Source organism: Sander lucioperca, chromosome 5 (assembly GCF_008315115.2).
Source record: "Sander lucioperca isolate FBNREF2018 chromosome 5, SLUC_FBN_1.2, whole genome shotgun sequence".
Lineage (NCBI taxonomy): Eukaryota > Metazoa > Chordata > Actinopteri > Perciformes > Percidae > Sander > Sander lucioperca.
In genome coordinates, this window is record NC_050177.1 from 7653520 (window position 1) to 7675893 (window position 22374).

General features: G+C 44.9%; 1 protein-coding gene across 1 annotated transcript; it reads right to left on the reverse strand.

Annotated features, from left to right (window-relative positions):
* Positions 1-200: 200 nt before the first annotated feature.
* LOC116047585 (extracellular calcium-sensing receptor-like) lies at positions 201-22103 on the reverse strand. The gene is made up of 8 exons (XM_031296472.2): positions 22006-22103; positions 21245-21539; positions 20860-21149; positions 20315-20610; positions 18899-19104; positions 7600-7821; positions 1210-1333; positions 201-1114 (listed from the first exon to the last, which is right to left on the reverse strand). Exons 1-8 carry the CDS (start codon positions 22062-22064, stop codon positions 201-203), a joined length of 2406 nt encoding a protein of 801 aa, XP_031152332.2. The 5' UTR covers positions 22065-22103.
* Between the last annotated feature and the right edge of the window lie 271 nt (positions 22104-22374).

The window sequence follows — 22374 nt, forward strand, 5'->3', positions numbered from 1 at the left end:
TATATGTTTTAAATTTGGACTTTTGCATTCACAGTTTCTTCCCATGATAAAATAATGTTGGTAAAATAAGATGATAACATATTAAAAGGACATTCACAAAATGACAACAAAAAACTTTAAATGAAAAAAAGATGAAGACTGTGTTGGATGTGCTCAGCAAAAACTCTATTGTATGTTGCCATCTTCACTATTTCTAAACCTCAGATATCTTGGGATTGATTTTTGTTCATTAAATGTTTCTTGGTGTTCTTCTCTGGCTTAACCATTATGATAAAACATTTTGGAGCAAATATACACAGTATTAGTCCAAAACTGGAGGCCAGAATGGCAAATATCTCCACAGCCACAGTAAATTTACCAGGAGAGCTGAGATATGCAGGGATAAATGTGATCCAGACTGCACAGAATATTAGCATGCTGAAGGTAATGAGCTTGGCTTCATTAAAATTATCAGGTAATTTCCGAGCTAGGACAGCTAACACAAAGCAAAAGACAGCCAGTAGGCCTATGTACCCGAGCACAGCCCAGAACCCAATAGCTGAGCCTAACGCACACTCCAGGATGATTCTCTTTTTGTATATGGTTAGGTTTTTCACCGGAAAAGGGGGACTAAGACCCAACCAAATAGTACATATTAAAACTTGAATAAACGTAAAAGACACTACAGTCATTCTTTGCTGTGGACGACCAAACCATTTCATGACATTACTACCTGGAAGTGTAGCTTTGAAGGCCATTAACACTACTATTGTTTTTCCAAGAACACAAGACATACAGAGGACGAAGGTGATTCCAAACGCTGTGTGGCGCAGCATGCAGGACCACTCAGAGGGTTCTCCAATGAAAGTTAATGAACATAAGAAACATAGAGTCAGGGAGAAGAGCAGCAGGAAGCTCAGCTCAGAGTTGTTGGCCCTGACAATCGGGGATGCCCTGTGACGATAGAACACAGCCGCTGTTATAATGGCCAGACAGGCGCCACCAACTGAGAATGTAGCCAGGATGATTCCTAGGACCTCGTTGTAGGAAAGAAACTCTACAGGCTTGGGGAGACAAGTGTCTCTCTTTGCATTAGGCCAGAACTCCTTGGGGCAAGGAAAACAATCAGGGGAATCTGAAAAAATAAAACAAAAAGGTACTCTAGTGGTAGTAATATATATTTGATTTTGCACAGTACATTGACTATGTATTAAGAGAAAAAACAAATACCCGTAGCATTACTAATCTCTCCTTCAGGACATGGTATACAATCATAACAGCAGATGGGTTTTCCTTTCTGCAGCACTTTACGAGTTCCTGGAGAACAGCTGTCAGTGCACACTGACACAGGAACCTGGCCCATAAAGACAAACAAATATTCAGGCATGGAAACATTTTCAATCCTGTGTTAAACCAATACTCACATGTCAAAATGTGTATCGTCAATGTAACTGTCGGGGTACAAAATCCACAGTTTATGTGTAAAATTCATTCTAAAGTTCAGCTGAAGCTAGGATGAGGCTTTAGCAGTCTGCGTTAGACAAATCGATAGTTACGTTATTGTAACTCCAGATTCTATGAGTATAGGCGTAGCCCTCTAAGCCACGCTATTGGGTTTATCCCTTCGCGCATGCGCAGTCGTGAAGATTTTCTTTCCCGCCCTAGCGTGCCGCTCGGGCTTCAACTACGTCTGCAAATACTGTATATAAACAGAGCGGACCCGTAGCTCTGCTCCCAACATAAGCTTTTTCTTCAGCTAATGTAACTGGAGCAGGTGGCCCGGATCTTAGAGGGCTACACCTATACTCATAGAATCTGGAGTTACAATAACGTAACTATCGTTCTATTTCGTATTGGCTTCGCCCTCTAAGCCACGCTATTGGGTTAGGGCGAAGCTGATGTAGTCTATGCCACCTGCGACCTAGAGCCCACAGTGGAACATACACTAAACTTTTTTTTTTTTTTCCTCTGTCTCTCTCTCATGCACTGACAGTGGACTGTATCAGATAATCCGTTATCTAGGTAACGGGGCCTGCCATGGTAATAATTTGGCCTAGCCGAGAGGGCAGGCGTGCATGATTGGTGAGGGTAGTACATGATTGATAATTATGGGACGCCCGAGTCTCTCCCAGCCACCCAGAGTAGGGGGGGAGGACCCCAGGCGGTACACCTGGCACATGGCAGTGAGAGAGGATGTGTGATAGCGACAAATATATATACATATGTACATATATACATAGGCTACACATATATGTGGGACGCCGCTCTCCTCTCGGCACCGGGCCCACATACGACGGGGCATCATCCGTCGTTGAGTGAGGATAGGACCGAGTGAGTCAGAGAGGGCTCGGACATATCCCGCAAATAGAAACGGATGAAAGAGCATGGGGATGCCCAAGAGGCCGCTGCGCAGATGTCGGCTACTGACATGCCTCTGAACAGAGCTGTTGATGCCGATAGTGCCCTTGTAGAATGTGCCCGGATGCCCTGGGGGGGCTCCGCCCCCTCCGTGTTATAGGCCTGGGTGATAGCTTTACACAGCCAGTGAGACAGACGCTGTTTTGACAGGGCCGCTCCTTGGGAGTGTTCCCTATAGTGTACAAACAGCTGTTGTGTCCGCCTTATGTCCGCCGTGCGTAAAATGTACTGTGATAACGCACGCACCGGGAACAATCAATGGGAAACCTCCTCCACGTCGTTGTTATGAGGCGGGGGAAAAAAACCCTGGAGGGAAAAAACCCTCGACCGAAAGGAATTTGTTAAAATTTTCGGTGTGAAAGAAGGGTTAGGCTGTAGGGTGGCTGCGCTCCCGTCCCCTCTAATGGAGAGACAGGACGGTGAAACTGACAGCGCGCATAAGTCGCTCACTTGCTTGGCTGACGTCAGGGCAAGGAGAAGCGCCGTTTTTAGGGACAGCAACCTGAGAGAGGCTTGTGCCAAGGGCTCGAAAGGAGGCTTCCCCAGAGCTCGAAGCACCAGGGCCAGATCCCATTGGGGAGGGAGAGAGCGCACGGCGGGTTTTTGTCGTCTGACCCCTTTCAAAAAACGCTTTACTAGGGGGTGCGCAAAAACCGTTCTCTCTCCATAACCTTCGTGGCAGGATGAAATGGCCGCTGCGTAGGCTTTGACTGTGGACGGAGCCAGGTCGTTATCTACCAATGTTTGGAGATAAGTCAACACGAGAGGCAGGGGACACGATATGGGGTCTGTTTCCCTCTCCGTGCACCAGCGCTGGAAAGCGGACCAACGCGCCGCGTAACACGCTGTTGTGGAGGGGGCTCTCGCGCTCTGAATAGTGCGCACCACGGCAGGAGGCAAGCCTAACCTCTGCAAGCGTTCCCGCTCAGCAGCCAGCCCCACAGTCGCTGGGTTATCACCGGGGGGTGGGATATCGCGCCGTCCAGCTGTGACAGGGCGTCCTCGCGCCACGGCAATTGCCAGGGAGGACCCGCCAGCAGCTGGACCAGTGTTGGGAACCAGGATGCGCTCCGGCGCCACCAAGATGACCGACAGATTCTCCTCCTGGATGCGTTCCAGGAGACGAGGAATCAGAGGGACCGGGGGAAAAGCATATAGGAGGGTTCTGGGCCAGGGGTGGTGGGAGAAAGCGTCCACGCCGAGGGGTGGATTGTCCCGTGCGCTCAAGGAAAACCACAGAGCACACTGTGTGTTTTCTCGTGAGGCGAACAGATCCACCTCCGCTTTCCCGAACCTGCTCCACAGCTTCTGAACAATAGTGGGATTCAATTTCCACTCATTGTGAGAGGGACCTCCCCTCGACATTAGGTCTGCTGCCCGGTTTAGTATCCCGGGGATGTAGACAGCCTTGAGGGACAGCAGGTGACTGTGTGCCCACAGCAGAAGGCTCCTAGCCGGGCCGAACGTACGCCGCCCTGGCAATTTATTAACGCTGCTGCAGTAACATTGTCTGTCTGTACGACGACATGTCTTCCTGCTACCACCGGGGCAAAGTGTTTCAAAACCTTCAGCACCGTGGACAGCTCCAGGCAATATGTGTGGGAGAGGGGGGGGTTGCCATTCTCCTCCCACCACCTGTGATTCGCACATTCCCCCCCAGCCAGTGAGGGACGCGTCCGTGTACACTGTCACGTATGACGTCACCTTGCCCAGGGGAACCCCAGCTGACAAGGTCCGGGGGTTCCCCCAATATGACAGGTCCGACTGTAGGGAAGGAGGAATGATCAGCATTCGCCACTTGTGACGTATGGGGTCGAGACGCTGACGGAGGAACCACCTCTGGATTTTTCTCATGTGGAGAAGCCCCAGGGGGACCACCATGTAGCCCGCGGACATCATGCCCAGAAGGCGCATGACGGACAGCGCTGACACCTTTGCAGGTGGCGTGGTGCGCGACAGGAGAGAGAGCAGCGCGTCTTGCCTTGGTGTTGACAGCCTGGCCCTCATAACAATCGAGTTTAGCACTACGCCCAGATAAACTATCGATTGTGTGGGAACCAATGAGCTTTTCTGCCAGTTTATGGTGAAACCCAGTGTCTGCAGGTGCTGCAGAACTGCCACAGTGTACAGCGCCGCCGTTTCCCGAGAGAGAGCCAGGATGAGCAAATCGTCCAGATAAAACAGGACTCTGACGCCTTTTTTTCCGTAACGGCTGAAGCGCCGTCTCCATACACTTGGAAAAAGTGCGGGGGGCCAGTGAGTAACCGAACGGTAGTCGGTTGTACTGAAAATGGACCCCTTGGAAAAGAAGCGCAGGAATCTCCTGTGTCTGGGAATGATTTGGATGTGAAAGTATGCGTCTTTCAGATCCACAGATGTAAATCATTCTTGGTGGCGCACACATTCCAACACATGTCTGATGGTCAGCATGTGGAATGGGCGCTCCATGACAATAGCTCCCCTAGCTCTGTCATGGCATCTGGCTCTGCCTGGGATGACACGGTTGTCTCCAATACGCCCGCGAAGCGAGGCGTGGGGGAGGCGAGCTGAAGTGTATAGCCCCGTGTTATCAGCTTTGACATTCTGCCTGGGATGACACGGTTATCTCCAATACGCCTGCGAAGCGAGGCGGGGGGGGGGAGAGCTGAAGTGTATAGCCCCGTATTATCAGCTTTGACATCCATGAGTCCATGTGTGTCAGCCTGATCCATGCTGCGCTGTGCTCTGAGAGCAGGCATGCACATGTCTGTGTGTTTGTTCACGGACATGGTCAGCAAGGAGCGCAGAGCCCATTCCGCCGCTGGGCGAGACGTGAGATTGTGACGCCCAGCCCATTAGCTTTGTCGAAAGGGCTCTGTCGAAAGGGCCGGTCACCGCCGTGAGAGGCGGGAGCGGTCACCGGGTCATTGTCTTCCTCGTCCCGCTGGCATGGCCAGGGGGGAGAGGGATGACTGAGCGGCACCGTTCATAGTGAATGAGCTTTTGCTCCCGCTGTCTGCATAGTGAGAGAGCGGTGGAGCTCCGCGTGCAGCGGTGGGCTGGTGTGCGCTTGTGTCGGGAACGACTGTCATGTTGTCAGCGCACTGTTCAATGGGAACAGGGGCTGCTTGGCTGAGGGGAAACTGCTCTTTAGATGGGTGGGGGCCGTTGTGTTTCCAGCTCTCAACTGTATGTGGACAGACGTTTCCCGCGCCCCGACGCCGCTGTTTGTTGGGGGGCTCGGGGGTGGGTTAGACCAGGTGGGGGCCGCCTTCATGGTCCCCCGGCTCCGAGAGGTCTGCCGGTCATGTGGAGCCGGCAGTCGCTGCGGAGGGGGGCCGGGCGGAGGAGCGGAGCTCGAAGCCTGGGAAAACGCAACCGCAGCAGAGGCTGTGGCGCGCTTCCCTTCATGCCGGTTGTCATGGTGACGGCGCTGCTGTGGAGGAGCCGCCTTCCAAGAGCCGAGCATTCGAAATCCTTCCGCTTGGTGCAAATGGGACGTGGCTGTCTGTAGGTGGGGCCCAAATAGTCCATCAGGAGCTATGGGGCCGTACAGAAGCTTCCGTCTGATGTCAGTGGGTAGCTGTGTCATGTGGAGCCAGATGTTTCGCTGGCTCCACAGTCTGCCACGCCATGACTCTGGACAACGCCACCGTGGACGCCGTGGTCAGGGTGAGGATCGCGGTCATAGCTTTGCCAATCTCCGTGACTAGCTCCGGAGGAAGAGCTCCCAGAGTAGGCTAATGGCCATAGCGGAGACGGCGGAGGCTAGCAAAGCTATATTGTTCTGTACCGCGAGACCCTGGGCCGCACACTGGTGTGACTGGTCAGTGACCTGAGCACAGACCTGATCCATGGGGCGAAGGAGGCGTAGGCTTCCGGTGGCCAAAAAAATTGGACTTCGGAAGCAGGATGGATACCAGGCTCTGCTCCAGAGGGGGGACCGAAGGGAAGCCCGCTTCTGTGTCGCCTTGAACCCGGGTAAACGCGGCGTAGTGAAAGACGGGAGCCTTCAGTTTCCCGGGCTGGGAGAGCGCCTCTTCCACAAACGGCCGAAGCTCCGTGAAGCGCGGCCAGAGTGGGGCCCGTGAGGAGGGCGGCTCCTGAGCGTAAACATCCCCGCTCAAGAGGCCGCGAGCGGGGGCTGGAAGTTCAGCCGGGAGCGCTATGCCTCTCTGGTCTGCCGCCTTTTGATGATCTCCGGCAGATCCAAAAGAGAGGGTGGAGCTGCCTGAGGCAGAGGGGAAGACCGCCGGAGCGGTGCCCTTGGCCATTCCGGAGATGGGGAGAGCCGCAATAGGAGGGCATCGATCCCCGTTTCGAGGTCCAGTTCTCCCAGGGGGGAGGAGGGACAGCCGGTGACGGAGGCGTTATCCAAGAGAATCGAGCCATCAGACTCGTGCTCGTCGATAAAGCCTTCCTCCGGCGGATCCAAGGTGTTGACGGATTGCCGTCTGTCTGCCCAGCTGCCATCCCCTTCCCCGCTAGCCTGACACTCCAGAAAAGCTTCCGCCCGCCGATAAGCTCTTTAGATGGCAGGCGGATGCAGAACTGGCAGGAGGCGTCGGGGGTGAGAGCCTGACACTCCAGAAAGCTTCCGCCCACCGGTTAAGCTCTTTAGATGGCAGGCGGATGCAGAACTGGCAAGAGGCGTAAGCAGCGCCAAGGCAGGTCTCACAGCGGGGATGGAGGTCCGGCGGCAGGATGCCGCCAGTCCGACAGGTGGGGCAGAGGTGAACACCGCTGGAAGTCGAGCTTGTCTTCATACTGCTAGCTTGAAGAAAAAGTGGGAGCAGAGCTACGGGTCCGCTCTGTTTATATACAGTATTTGCGGACGTAGTTGAAGCCCGAGCGGCACGCTAGGGCGGGAAAGAAAATCTTCACGACTGTGCATGCACGAAGGGATAAACCCAATAGCGTGGCTTAGAGGGCGAAGCCTATATGAAATAGAACAAGTGGTTCCAAAGTTACATGTATGGAGTCTTTTTTTGTACAAATTCCCTTTTTCCTTCGTTACTATCTCTGTGCCACAGCTCAGCAAGGGAATACTTTTTTGGAAAATATAAAGTAGGAATTTCATACTGAAAATACTGTAACTTTGGAATGGATCTCTTTACGGCCAGTATAGAATATACAGTGACCAGAATTATTTTCAATGTACACATATCATACCCTTTAAGATCACCATGTTTGATGTTAAAATATTACTTTTGTGCTCCTTACTTGTGTCCCACTGTCCACCCAGGTGAGGTTCCTGCTTATACGGAACTTCTGGCCCACCGGCAGTGATGCATCGTAGTGCCCTACTGTCACCAACTCAATACTGCCACTCTCACTCTTTTGCCAGTTAACCAGCTCGTATCTGGCCACAGGATCACCGTTGGCATCAAATGACACATCATAACCATTTCGGGAAAAATTTACTTTTTTCAGCTGAGAAAGAACCTGTGAGGATGAAGTAAAGGAAAACAGTAAGGGAGAGAAATTAAATAATATAAAATAAAATGAATATTTCATTTCACAAAATAATAATAATAATAATACCTTCATTTATGAAGCACTTTTCAAAAACAAGTTATAAAGTGATTTACATGCATTTAAAAAGACAAAGAGCAAACATCTAATATAGCAAAAAGCAAAAACAAAATGAAAGATAATAAACAAACGCATAGTAAAATCAATAAAAAAGCAAGTCTAAAATAGTGAGTTTCATAAAGAGACTTAAAATAAGACAGTGTGTTGGCTTCCCTGATTTCCTCCAGCAGGTAATTCCGCAACTGAGGGGCCTGAGCAGAAAAGACCTGCGCACCTTTGGTTTTAAGGTGTGACCAGGGATAGACCAAGAGTGACCTATAGAGGATCTAAGGTTACGTTTAGGCTCGTATGGGGTAAGAAGGTCAGCTATATATTTTGGAGCTATCCCCATAAGAGCCTCAAAAGTGATCAATCTAAAACTGACTGGGAGCCAATAAAGTGATTTTAAATTCTGTGTTATGTGTTCTCTCCTGTTGGACGTGGCTATGAGTCTGGTTTATTCAGGTTTTGTTGTGAGAGGCATGAGAAAAGTGCATTGCAGTAATCTAACTGGGATTAAATTAATGCATGTATGACTGTTTCTACATTTTTTGCAGATAAATATGACCTCATTTTTGATTTTTTTCCTTGTTTGGAAGAAACAGGTTTGGAAAGTTGAGGTGTTAGTCAAAGATAATTCCTAGATATCTGCAAGAGTTTGTATTATTAGATAAGAGGGGACCTAGACGGGAAGAAATATGATTTTGTGATTAATGTGGACCTATGATAATAACTTCATTTTTTTCAGAGTTTAGCTTTAGAAAGTTTGATGTCATCCAGTTATTGATGTCTGCAATGCACAAGTGGATGTTGCTTAAGTGATTGGTGTCATAAGAGTCAACAGAAATATACAATTGTGTGTCACTGGCATAGAAATGGTACTTGATATTGTGCTTCCTAATAATTTGACCGAGCGGTAGCATGTAAATGGAGAATAGCAATGGCCCAAGAACGGAACCCTGTGGAACCCTATTGTAATGGTAGCCTACTGAAGATGATTGAGAAATTCCAATTTTCCTCACAGAAAGACCTTCCAGATAGATAAGAACATAACCATACTAAAACCACCCCTAAAATGCCCACCCAGTTTTTAAGAGTTGAATTTAAATACTATGGTCAATGGTGTCAAATGCCACAGACAAATCCAACAGGATTAAAACGGTTGGTTGACCATAGTCAGCTGCTAAAAGAAGATTATTTAAAACCCTGAGGAGTGCAGGTTCTGTGCTAAAACCTGCTCTAAAACCTGATTAAAATCCCTAAAAGAGGTAATTATCATTAAAAAAAAAAAGATCTGTTCTACCTGATGGTCCTCGTCATTAGTGAAATTACTCAACAACTGGAATCTACAACACGCCCAAAGAAGGCCTCCAAAGCCATCGCGACGGGGAAGAGCTTTTCCAAGCGGTGTAGAAGGGGACAGCGCAAAACGACGCAGGCAGTCCCGAACCCGCACCAACTGGACAGCAACACGGTAATAAATCTTTCTGAAAAGACACTAACTGACCCTTGTATGTCGGCATTGAGTAAGGGACTGAGTTTTGCACCTACTGCCCAAACTAATAACTTTGACACTGTTATTAACTTCCAGTTCTTCTGCAATTTAAGATTAAGGGAGTTTTTCCAGGGTGATAGAGACTGTGCATCTACACCTAGTGATGAACATGCCTTGTATCCCGCCAGCTCATTGTCTGCCCCTGCCCCCATTGTCCCAACCCGCAACCAGTTCGGAAAAAGATCTACTTTCATTCCGCCTAAGTATCACAATGCCTCCCTTGATACATACTGTCGTTTGGTGGGAAATGATGTGAATTGCTTGTTAAAAAAGAAAAAAAGAGTACAAAGTGTATAATAACTTATCAAAAGAAGAAAGAGAAGCTTTGGTTGATCTGGGTAAAGACAATAAGGTTGTAGTACGTCCCGCTGATGAAGGCGGCGCTATTGTGTTGCAAAACATTGTGGATTATAATCATGAGATCGAAAGACAATTAGGTGATTCAACTTGTTATGAGAAACTGTCTTCAGACCCCACTAAGAGGTTATTGATGTTGGTGCACTCTAAGCTTGTCCATCATTTCGAAAAGGAGTAATTTGAAAAAAGTGTCTTTGAATTCCTAAAGGTAGAACACCCAGTGATACCCGTTATTTACACCCTCCCTAAGATACATAAAGGTTTGGACACCCCTGTAAAAGTAGGCCTATTGTAAGCGGTATTGGGAGTTTAACGCAAAGCATCTCCGCTTATGTGGACTACTTTATTAAGTCTGCAGTGGTCGCCCTCCCATCCTATGTGAGGGATTCTATAGACTTCATTGACACATTGAAAAAGTTTGAAGTAAAATCAAACGTTTTGTTAGCCACACTGGATGTTCAAAGCGTATACACAAATAACCCCCATGACGGTGGTATAAGTGCAGTAAAACATTTTCTCACCCTGAATCAACCTGAATCCAAGCTCAGCATAGACTGCATTTTGGACTTAGCTTGTATAGCTTTAACCAATAATATCTTTCAATTTCAGGATAACTTCTATATACAAAGGAAAGGCACAGCAATAGTCAGCAAAATGGCACCAAATTACGCTTGCCTATACATGGGCCTTTTTGAGAATAATTAGAGCCCGAGTGTCGACAGCGGTGAAGGCCCTATTGGAACTGAAGGAATTATTATTTTCCCGGCAAATGTATTGCCTTTTTGAGGGGCTTAACATATTCAAAAACGTTTTATAATCTGCCTAACAATAAGTTTTACTTATTAAATTTTTATTCATGCAGATAACAAACTGCATTAAAATGCTCCTGATACAGACTGAATGAATGAATGAGGAAATGAGAGAGAAGAAACCTCGAGTTTCTCTCAGTCTCCTCCCTGAGAGAAACTCAGGGTTTCTTGAAGAAAACCTGCTCCCGACCAGGTTAGGTCACAGACTCAGTTACCATAGTAACTGACTCTAAGGTTAAGTTACCTCCCTTTCTGAAACGGAAAACCCAGAGTTTCCCTCATCTCAGGGTTAACAAACTCAGAGTTTTCACTAAACCTGCGTTCTGAAACGGACCCCAGGCCTGAGGACATATACAGGCCAATATTGACTTTTGGTCATAGCGCCCCCCGCTGGCAACAGGAAATCAGCCTTATATGACAAACATCATCAGATTTACATGAAACTTATAATGTGTGGTCTACATGTGATACTGAGCCGCCCCCTATACTTTAACCAGGGCCACTTACTCAGGCCACGCCCCCTTTCATAACATTTGAACGGTTTAAGGTAGACCCTTGTGTGAGGTATCATTGAACTCAGCAGAGAGTTTGTTCGTCATTGGTCATGGTTTTGCCCGCCCCTATGTTTAAGCCACGCCCCCTTTCATAACTGGTGACCCATTTAAGGTAGAGTCTTGTGTGAGGTATCGTTGAACTCAGCAGAGACTTCCTTTTTCATAGGTCATGGTTTGCCCCGCCCCCTATACTTTAGCCACGCCCCATTTCACAGCTAATGAACTGTATGGCGTAGAGCAGGGGTGGCGAACCTGTGGCTCTTGAGCCGTATGCGGCTCTTTGATAAGTAAAAAAAAAAAATATTTTAAAATTGAAAATAATGGAGCAGAGTTTTGAGGACAGATTCTGCAACCTGAGGAAAAACAGCGGCCACAGATCACCTTCCTCGTTAACCCTTTCACTGCTGAATCAGATTGTTTGAAAGCCCCTTTAGTGACAAATGAGTGAGAGAGTTCTTCGAGTGGCCACAACCGAGTTCAAGCAAGACCTGAAAAGGATTGTGGATAACAAAGACTGTCAGGTTTCACACTGAGTCAATCTAAGTGAGAAAAAACTATGAAAACTGCTATGTATTATGACTCATCAGATCTGGAAGACACTGTTGCTGTTGTAGTGTGGACGTGCATGTGTTGTGTGGCTTTTTGCTATGGTGCGTTTTTTTTTGTGGCTCTTTATACCTAACTGGTTGGCCACCCCTGGCGTAGAGTCTTGTGTGAGGTATCATTGAACTCAGCATAGAGTTTCTTTTTGATTGTGATGGTTTGGCCCGCCCCCTATGTTTAAGCCACGCCCCTTTTCATAACTGGTGACCCATTTAAGGTAAAGTCTTGTCTGAGGTATCATTGAACTCCACAGAGAGTTCCGTTTTCATTGGTCATGGTTTAGCCCGCCCCCTATGATTTAGCCACGCCCCCTTTCACAGCTAATTAACTGTATGATGTAGAGTCTTGTGTGAGGTATCATTGAACTCACCATAGAGTTCCCTTTTCATTGGTGATGATTTTCCCTGTCCCATATGCTTAAACCACGCCCCCTTTAATAACTAATGACCCGTTTCTTGTACACTATTGTGTGAGGTATCATTGAACTCAACAGAGAGTTCCATTTTCATTGGTCATGGTTTGGCCCAGCCCCCATGATTTAGCAATGCCCACTTTCACAGCTAATGAACTGTACAACGTAGGGTCTTGTGTGAGGTATCATTGAACTCAGCAGGGAGTTCCCTTTTCATTGGTGACGATTTGCGGTGTCTGAGTGCTGCGCAAATGCACAGTCGCAAGGAGCGGTGTCCGCCAGTAACCACGATGTGCGCAGAGGCGCAAGGGCCCGTCCAATGCTGCTTGCAGCTTTAATTATTCTTTTTCCTTCTTCCGGTAAATTCATTTCCTCTTTGAGGGGCTTAACATACTCAAAAACTAACCAAAATTGGCGGTCGCATCAAGTCTGGTGAAAATTTACATATTTTAAGGGTTTCGGGAATAAGCGCCAAAAGTAGCAAAACTGAGCAGTACGTTTAACATAGACTAACGAAACTTGGTACACATATGTAGCATGTCAAGACTTACAAAAAAGCTCATTAGAGCCATACCCTAAACCCAACAGGAAGTCTGCCATTTTGAATTGAAATTTCGAAATTAGTGCGATTTTGGACATTTCCACGTCGTACTTTAACAAACTCCTAGAGATTTCATCCAATCAACTTCAAATTTGGTCTGTGCCATCTTAAGACCTTAGAGATAAAAAGTTATTAAAAGAAAAACTTTTCGTCATAGGGCATGGCCGTGGCGGAGCAGCCATTTTGTGTGTTTCGCCATCGAAACAGGAAGTGGGTGTAACTCAAGTGTACATTGTCCAATTGGCTCGAAACTTTTCATGATTCATAAGACTCTAACTCTGAGGACATTTACCAGTCAAAATTGACTCAAAGTCATAGCGCCCCCTAGTGGCAGCAGGAAGTAGGCCTAAAAGTCAAGGTGCTATACTTTAACAACTCCTCCTAGAGATTTCATCCGATGGACTTCAAATTTGGTCTGTACCATCTCAACACCTTAAAGATGAAAAGTTATTAAAAGAAAAACTTTTCACAGGTGTGGCGGCCATTTTGAGTGCTTAGCGATAAACGAGAAAGTGTCTGTAACTACAGTGTACATTGTCATATCTGCTTGAAATTTCCCACAATCAACAAGAGTCCAGGCCTGAGGACATATCCAGGCCAAAATTGACTTTTGGTCATAGCGTCCGCCGCTGGCAACAGGAAATCAGCCTTACATGACAAACATCATCCGATTTACATGAAACTTATAATGTGTCGTCTACATGTGATATTGAGCCCCTTATACTTTAACCACACCCATGTACTCAGGCCACGCCCCCTTTATGGCTTTTGAACCGTTTAAGGTAGAGTCTTGTGTGAGGTATCATTGAACTCAGCAGAGAGTTCCTTTTTAACTGGTGATGGTTTAACCCACCCCCTATGCTTTAGCCATGCGCCCTTTTATAACTAATGACCCGTTTGATGTAGACTATTGTGTGAGGTATCACTGAACTCAGCAAAGAGTTCCTTTTTAATTGGTGACGGTTTGCCCCGCCCCAAATGCTTAAGCCACGCCCCCTTTAATAACTAATGACCCGTTTGATGTAGACTATTGTGTGAGGTATCATTGAACTCAACAGAGAGTTCCGTTTTCATTGGTCACTGATTAGCCCGCCCCCTATGATTTAGCCACGCCCCCTTTCACAGCTAATGAACTGTATGATGTAGAGTCTTGTGTGAGGTATAATTGAACTCAGCAGGGAGTTCCCTTTTCATTGGTGACGATTTGTGGTGTCTGAGTGCTGCGCAAATGCACGGTCGCAAGGAGGGGCATCCACCAGTAACCCCGACGCGTGCAGAGGAGCGAGGGCCCGTCCAACGCTGCTTGCAGCTTTAATTGTATCTTGAGCCCAGCAAACCCTTTTCATGAAAAAAATCTTATTTTATAAACGATTCATTGATGATGTTTTCTTAATTGTTGACTCTACAGTGGATGAACTCATGCACTTTCATGTGTATCTCAACTCTTGCAATGACCATCTTAAATTCACACTAGAACAGGATATGCAACGTATTAGCTTCATGGATGTTAAAGTCTATAAAGAGGGGAGGGAAATAAAAACAGATAGCTACCGAAAACCAACTGATTGCAACACTTTACTGAGAGGAGAGTTTTCACCCGCCATCGCTGATTAAAAGCCCTCCCATTAGCCAGTTCCATCGGATTCGCAGGATGTGTAGTGGTGATGACTCATATTCTACACAGGCTAAGGATTTTTCTAATAGAGTCCTCAGCAGAGGGCACACACAGGAGTGGGTAAATAATACAATGGAATATTTTGACAACATCTCGCAAGACAAATGCCTTCGGGCTACAAAAAAGAGCACTGGTAAGAAGACTAATGCCCCCATGTGCTGCATAAAATACTCCCTACTGGGTTTTGAGCTTAATAAGTTTGTCCAAAAACACTGGCACACCATTGATTCAGATCCCAATCTAAAAAAGGTATTTCCAGATAAGCTGAGGATGGTTTTTAAGCGCGCACCTAACCTAAGAGACTGTTTAGTTAGGAGTGATATGCGCCCTCATCGCGCACATCTCCTACCGCCTGTGCCAGATGGAAATTAGGTGTGGCAGCTGTGTCCAGTGTTCATACACACAAATTTAAAACGTTCAACTACCCGCACATTGGCAAAGCCACACGCATTAGTGGTGCTATTACCTGTAGCACCACACATGTCATATACATGATTGTGTGTCCTTGCGGCCTGGTGGGTAAAACCATGCGCACGTTGCGCACGAGGATCTGTGAACATAGGAGCAGTATTAGAACAGGGGACGAGCAGTCCCGTAGCTGCCCACTTTAAGCGAGCTGGTCACAATGTTAGCGCATTGAGATATGTTGGGGTGGAATGTGTTAAGAACCCTCCAAGAGGGGACGATCAAGGTAGAAGGCTTCTTCAGAGAGAAACCTTTTGGATTTATTACCTCAGCACAATTTCTCCAAACGGCTTAAATGAAGAAGATGATATAAAGCCTTTTCTGTAATGTCTTTTCTTGTGATATACACATTGTGTGGGATTGGTCTAATGTGACAAATAGTGTCAATGTGGGATAGTGTAGCACATAATGTTATTCTGTAAGTTAGGGTTTTGGCCACTTTTTTCATTTTTTCATTGTCCGTGTACAGATTGTGTATATGTAATTTTATCACTAATAGTTTTATGTGGTGACTATGGTAAAGGTGGTACTTAAGCCCATCAAGTCTAAACATTGCAGCACAATAAACGTATGGGAGTATTAGCAGAGTGCGGGCATCTCATTCTTTTTAGTTGTGTCCTACCACGATGACCCGCCATGATGAGAGTAAGGAGTTCAATAAATCCATCAGAAGTGGACAGGTTATGGTGAGGGTTGCTTTTAGGAAGAAGTTAGGAATTATATCGAGAGAGCAAGTGGAGTTCTTCATTTTGAAAATGGTTTTAGTAATGTTTATATTGTTAGCTTATCAAAAGAAGTTAAGGTACAGTTTATGCTAGGAGGAGAGGGTTCGATGATAATCTAGGCTAGGGTGACCAGACGTCCCGGTTTGATCGGGACAGTCCCGATTCTGAGTTGCGTGTCCCAAGTCCCGACAAAAGCCTTTCAGGACGCTAAAATGTCCCGGTTTACACTAACTACTATGAAATTGTCTCGGTTGTCAGCGATTACATAGCCAACGTGGTCTTATTATACAACCCAGTCTCACGGCAGTTCGTGAAATGGTCACGTTATTTAATCTATTGATTCGTGTTCACGGGTACGTTTTTCTCTTTTTTTTGTGGTGGCCAACACGAAAATGTAAAGTAATGTATTTCAATGGGAAGCATATTTCGTGATCACAGCACGAATACGGTAGGCAGTAGTATGAAAAGCCGAAAATCCGCGTTGGGAGGTTGGCCGGGGTGGTGGATGGGTCAAACAATACAGGGCTTTCACCCGGGAGAAAATCGGATAGGATCGCGTACCGCGCGTGGCGTTTTGTTTCCCCGTTGTTTTCCTAATCACAGCCGTTGTCGCGTGTCCCCCAGAGACTGCGGATCGTGTCCCGGGGTATGACGTTTGCTTTCCCCGTTAATCTTTTCCTAAACCCAACCTCTGAATAGATGGTTCCCATTTCGTGCTGGCCACCACTAAATAAACGAGATAAACGTGTTGTTGTACATGTACAAATAACGTGACAATTACACAAACTGCCGTGAGACCGTGTTGTATGATAGCCCGATCATTAACTAAACCCATGTAGAAAGACTAATAAAGCGTCCGGCGTATGATTTTAACAATGTGTGTGTATGTGTGTCAATTGTAGCGGTCTGAGTCTGCATAATCTGTGCAGCCAGCGTTACAATGTATATTTGTAAACATTGTCGCAATGCCTCTTCTTATCTGTCTCGTTTTAACCAGTCCCTCCAGGTCCGCTGGAAAGTCAGCGAAAAAGCACTGGGTGGAAATGTTCGCACATTTCAAAAGCAGGGAGATTCCGTAAATGTAGGTCTCCTTTATCAGTTCGCCAGGTGTCTACTGGGCACAAATGCTCCCGTTGAGCGGATCATTTCGCTCATGACCAACACATTGACTGACAAGAGGAACCGTATGACCATTCCCACCTTAAAGACGCTCATCACATGGGCCAATTTTGCTGACACCTGTGCACAATTTTACAGCAGGCTTTCAGCCAACAAATTGATTTTTGAGCAAATTCACTCCTCTAACAAATATACGGAATGAATGTTTCCAATAGGGAAGCTATCTGCTCTATCAAATGAGATTACATTTGTGTGTGTGTGTTGTTGGTTAGAATAACACTGGTAACACTTTACGGTAAGGGTACATGAATTATCATGAATTCATGTATGCATTAATTGATAGGCCTATGTATTATTATGCATTATCTAATTAATGATTTATGTGTTGCTGCATTCCTTAATGTCCCATGAATCATCAGGAATTGACGTGTTCATAGTCTGTCATTCATGACCTCATACATGAACAACACAACTAAAGCATTAGGTACGTGGGCACATCATTATGAATTATTAAGCATGATCATGATTAATTCTTTTTCTGCAAAAAAATGTGAACATCACTGCGCAAATTCTGATTTGAACACAACTTGTGCATAATGATGTACCCACCTTTCTTAATGCTTTAGTTGATAGTTGTTGTTCATGCATGAGGTCATGAATGAGAGGCTATGAACTCCTGATGATTCATAAGATATAAAGGAATGAAATAATGCACAAGTCATGAATTAATTCATGCCTGAATTCATAATTCATGTACCCTTACCGTAAAGTGTTACCATAACCTTAGTTCAAGCCTGTGGCAGCAGTTCCAAATAATTCATGTAGTGCCATGCAATGAAAAATACCTTTTCACAAAGTTCAGTGGGTGCATTTTCCAAAAGAATGCTTTAATTCTGAAAAATAAAGTTGGTCCCACACAAAACTCACTCAATGTCTTTTAATATTATTTCTTAGATAATGTAGGCTACATACCAAGACAATTCATGAATATTAACTGAGATACCCCATTATGTTGTGAGCAGTAGGCCTACGTGTGCTGTTGGCAAAATTATGTCTGATCTGTCTGTTTCTATGTCTGACCTGGGCTGGCACATGTTCACATTAAAAAGTGTGTGCGTGCATGAGCACTACGGTCACGCGCAGTGTCACAGTTTTAGTTCCGGGAAATCTGGTCACCCTAGTCTAGGCAGCAGTTTAAATATTTTTTCTCATATTTGTTTTAATTTTGTTGGAGGAAAAAAAGATTTAGACTGTTCACATTTGTCAATTGATGGTTCAACAATAGCAGAGATGGACTTGACGTGTGACTTACGACAGTAAAGAGGAGTCTTGGATTGGATATATGATTATTAATGAGGCAATTGCAATACCATTCTCTTGCCAATTTCACTGTTTGATTAAAATTCTTCATTAGGTCTCTCAGAGTTTGTAGGTCTGCAGGCTGTCTATTGCGCCTCTATTTCGGTTGAGCTTTACAACACAGCTGTTCAAGTGATCTGATATCAGTGGATATCCAGGCTTAATGTTTAGTTTGGGGTTTTCTCAATCTTAAAGAAGCTACAATGTCAAGAATATTTTAACATGTTGAGGTAAAAGTAGTAATGGCATCATTAATATTCACTGAAGAGTTAAAACCATATCAGAATCAGAGACAAAGACATCACATAATTGAATGAGTAGAAATTAAAAATGCAGGAATAGGACAGGACTGTATTATTGTTATTGACTGTGTTATGGATAATAGTGTTAAAAAGAAGGTACTTATAATTGGAAATCACACTTTCTTATACAACATCGCTGATCATAATGCCATAGTACAACACCAAGTTAAGAGCATGTCCCTTATAGAATCTAGGTCCTGTTAGTGCACGTGAAAGGTTAAAAGTATCAAGAATCTTAGGCTGTAAATATAGTCAGGCCAGCACAAACAGATGTTAAAATCACCAAAAATCAGGATGTTTTTGTATTTTGGCAGGAAATTGCAATTAAATAATGTTAAATAAAATGTTAATATCTCATTTCAGAAATTAAAGCAAAAAAGGGCATTTGGGTTTTCATTTATGTTCAACTGACCTCTTTGGATTCTATCCTGGTGAATGTGTCACACTGAGTTGTAGAATTTGTTTCCTGACACACTGCTTTATGAATGGCATGAGCTATTGCATAAACAGCCTTGTATACCATGTTAGTGATCCGGAGCTGAGATGTGTCAGTGTACGGGCTCTGGAGCATCTTTATGTCTTCAGTTCCATCACACACACTTTCGTCTGTGACTGCACCTAAAAACAAAGAGAGGAAGGTGTTTTTTAGCCTTTACATTATCATTCTTTCTCATGTTTATTGTTGCTTTTTATTCCATTTAACCTGCCAAACATGCCTTGTAAGAACTCATATAGCTATGTTGTTGCTTATTTAACATTACAATTTAAAGCATTGTTTTGCAGACGTGTCTTTCTCCTTTTTATTCAATAGTGGCTGTTTCAGTTTGTGTCAGTCCTATTTTTTAACCTTTATGTAAGCCAGCTCACATTAACACGAATCAGTGATAAGACAATGAGTAACATTTATAAAAGGCAAACAATTTATTTTTCTTTAATTAAATACTGTCTTGACCTATTGTAATGAGGACCTATACCCTCAGCGGTGCAGGAAGAAGGGCAACAGGATTATAAGAGACCCAAATCACCTCAGCCACAAACTGTTCTACCTGCTGCCATCTGGCAGATGCTAACACAGCATCCGGTCCTGCACTACCAGGATCAGGGACAACTTCATCACACAGGCCATAAGACTGCTGAACTCCTGAGCTAATGATGACCATACTGTCACTTTACCTTTATACTTTACAACCTCTCATTACGCATACATTTACTACATTCCTGCTGACATTAAAGTTTATTCTTTTTGCAATTATTGTACACTTCATCTACCACATTTTATATTTCATAAATGTAATATTGTACCCCGATCTTTTAACTTTGCACTATTTATGTCTCAGATTCTCATTTTTAGTGCATGATTGTCTTTTTTTACATATTTAATGAGGATTGTTGGAGGGAGCCTGAGATCTAGATTTTCATTTACAAGGACTACTTCTGTAATTGTGCATATTACAATAAAGAACTTAAAAAGGTAAACACATTAATGATCAGAAATCACTGTCACTATCACTAATACATGCGAGTAACTACAATTTAAGATATTAGAGACTGTGTCTATATACTCTGTGCTTGTGTTGACATTGCGAAACCACTGCAGCAAAGACAGCAGATTGCCTAAACTTGACCTGAAAGATCATCATAACAACTTAAATTATTCACAGAGATGAGATGCACCTTATGTCAGTAATTTCCCTGTCAATCTGGGGTTTGGTCTTAAAGCAGCTGCTGAACACAGGAAATCCCACTCAGACAATCAAAGAACAACACAACCACAAGAATCCAACTGTGAGTGTCTCTCCTACGTTAAAAATCAGCAAAACGTTCTCACTTTTTCCCAGCCTGCAGTTGAATGCATCCTCCCAGAACTCTGTAAGCACTGGAGAGGCAGCCACTTTAGAGGGAGAGAGATCCAGCAAGAAGTCTCTCAGACCTGGGATGACCGATTTCTCAATGCCAAATCCGATGGCTCCAGCACAGAAGCTGAACCTCAGCAATTCTGTGTCTGTTACCCAGTCTTCACTGCCTATCCACTGGCGAGGTGGCGATGGCAGGAGCGACAGTTCCTCCAGCAGAAGCCTTAGATCTCCAAAGGCTGCAAATGCCACAACAACCATAGCTGTCGACCTGGAGAAAGATTTAGGTTTTTTTAAATTTATATCGAGATAGATAGTAAACCCAACAAACATGACATAGGATACTTTAGTAGTTGGTCTGACGGACCATTTTTATTACAATATTAAATATGAGAGAAATAAACGTTTGAGTCATAATTGAACATTTCCAATTTGTCAATGGGATAATAATCTTCCATCTTAACATTTTTGTTGTACTTTTGTGTGCAGAAGTTCAGTGTCAACACAGGGAACATCATACCTGCGGATAACATCAGCTACTCTCTGGATCCGGCTACGTGGGTGGGTCCGATAGAAAGATTCAGAGTATTCCACACAAATGCCCTCTTTGCGTGCTGCATCCAGGAAAGACGCCATACCATTATTGCCATAGTCCGAATCTGACCGGACAGCACCTATCCAAGTCCAGCCAAAGTGTTTTACCAGTTTGGCCAGCGCTTCAGCCTGGAACTGATCACTAGGGATTGTTCTGAAGAAACTCGGGTACTGTTGCTTATTGGACAGACATGCACAAGTGGCAAAGTGGCTCACCTAAAGGAAAACAAAAGTGTAGTTATTTAACAGAACATGGAAAAAGCACTGGTCTATAGGCTAGGCTAAGTTTCCCAGAAATTCTGAATATTTACTTGAGGGATGTTAAAGGGCCCAGTGATGCGCGACATGCTGATGGATGGCGTGGACCCAGACTCACCAACGACAGCCATCACCATACCAGATTGTGAGCAATTGTCACTGGTGTAAAACTCCGGGTCCAGGCCATTTGAAAGCTGGAATGCCACATGCACCGCCACGGGCACCGAAGCGCAGGAGTCGTAGATCTGATAACCGAGTTTGATTCCCGGCAGCAGCTCCGTGCTGTTGTTTATCTCCTCGATGGCGAAGATCATTGCACGTGAGAAGCGCAGTTCACGGGTGTTAATGCTGCAAACAAACACTGTGTCACTATTTGAATTTTACAATTCACAATTTTAACAGAAATATAAAAAACACAGGATAAGATATCAGTCCAATATTCACAAGAATCGTAATGTACAGAGTCAACTAAATCTAAAGTATTAAATTGTTTGGTAAGTATGTACAAATCAGTTGTTTAACACACCTATATTTTCAGTTAAAAAATACAAAAAATCTTTCTTTTTCATATATTTACTATGCTCTACCTTTTTGTAAATATAATATCATGCACTTTACACAACACCTGCATTTTCCCTCTGGAGATCAATGAAAATGTATCTTATCTCATCTTTATTTGGCATTTAATGAACTTTTTTAAGTTTTCAATGCTAGACAAAAGTACACAATTGTAGGCACGTCATACAAGTCAAAACATCTCTTTTTCCACAAAGTCTAACACCGTTTTTATTCCCCACTTCTCCCTCTTACTAACCTTCCTGTGCATCTTGGTGGCTCAGGCATGGTGGTGTAGTTATGCTTCACTGTGTGCATGTTGTAGTGTATGGAGAAAACACCACCAATAGCGTAGTTACCATCCATTGAGAACACAGGGAGACGAGTGGTACCCTGGAGCTTACATTTCACAGATGAAGTCTGAGTGCTGACCCCAGCACCAGTCCTATCCTCTGTAAGCCCAGCCCTTTGTTTAACATCATCCTCAGAACCATTCAAGGCAAGAGCTGAGTTCAGTTCACACAAACCCAGAGACAGGATCAAGCCAATACAGAGAGCGGAGATCTCCATCCCTCAACTGTCAGCATGTGGGTATACTGCATGTGTTTTATAGATTTTAAGACAAAAG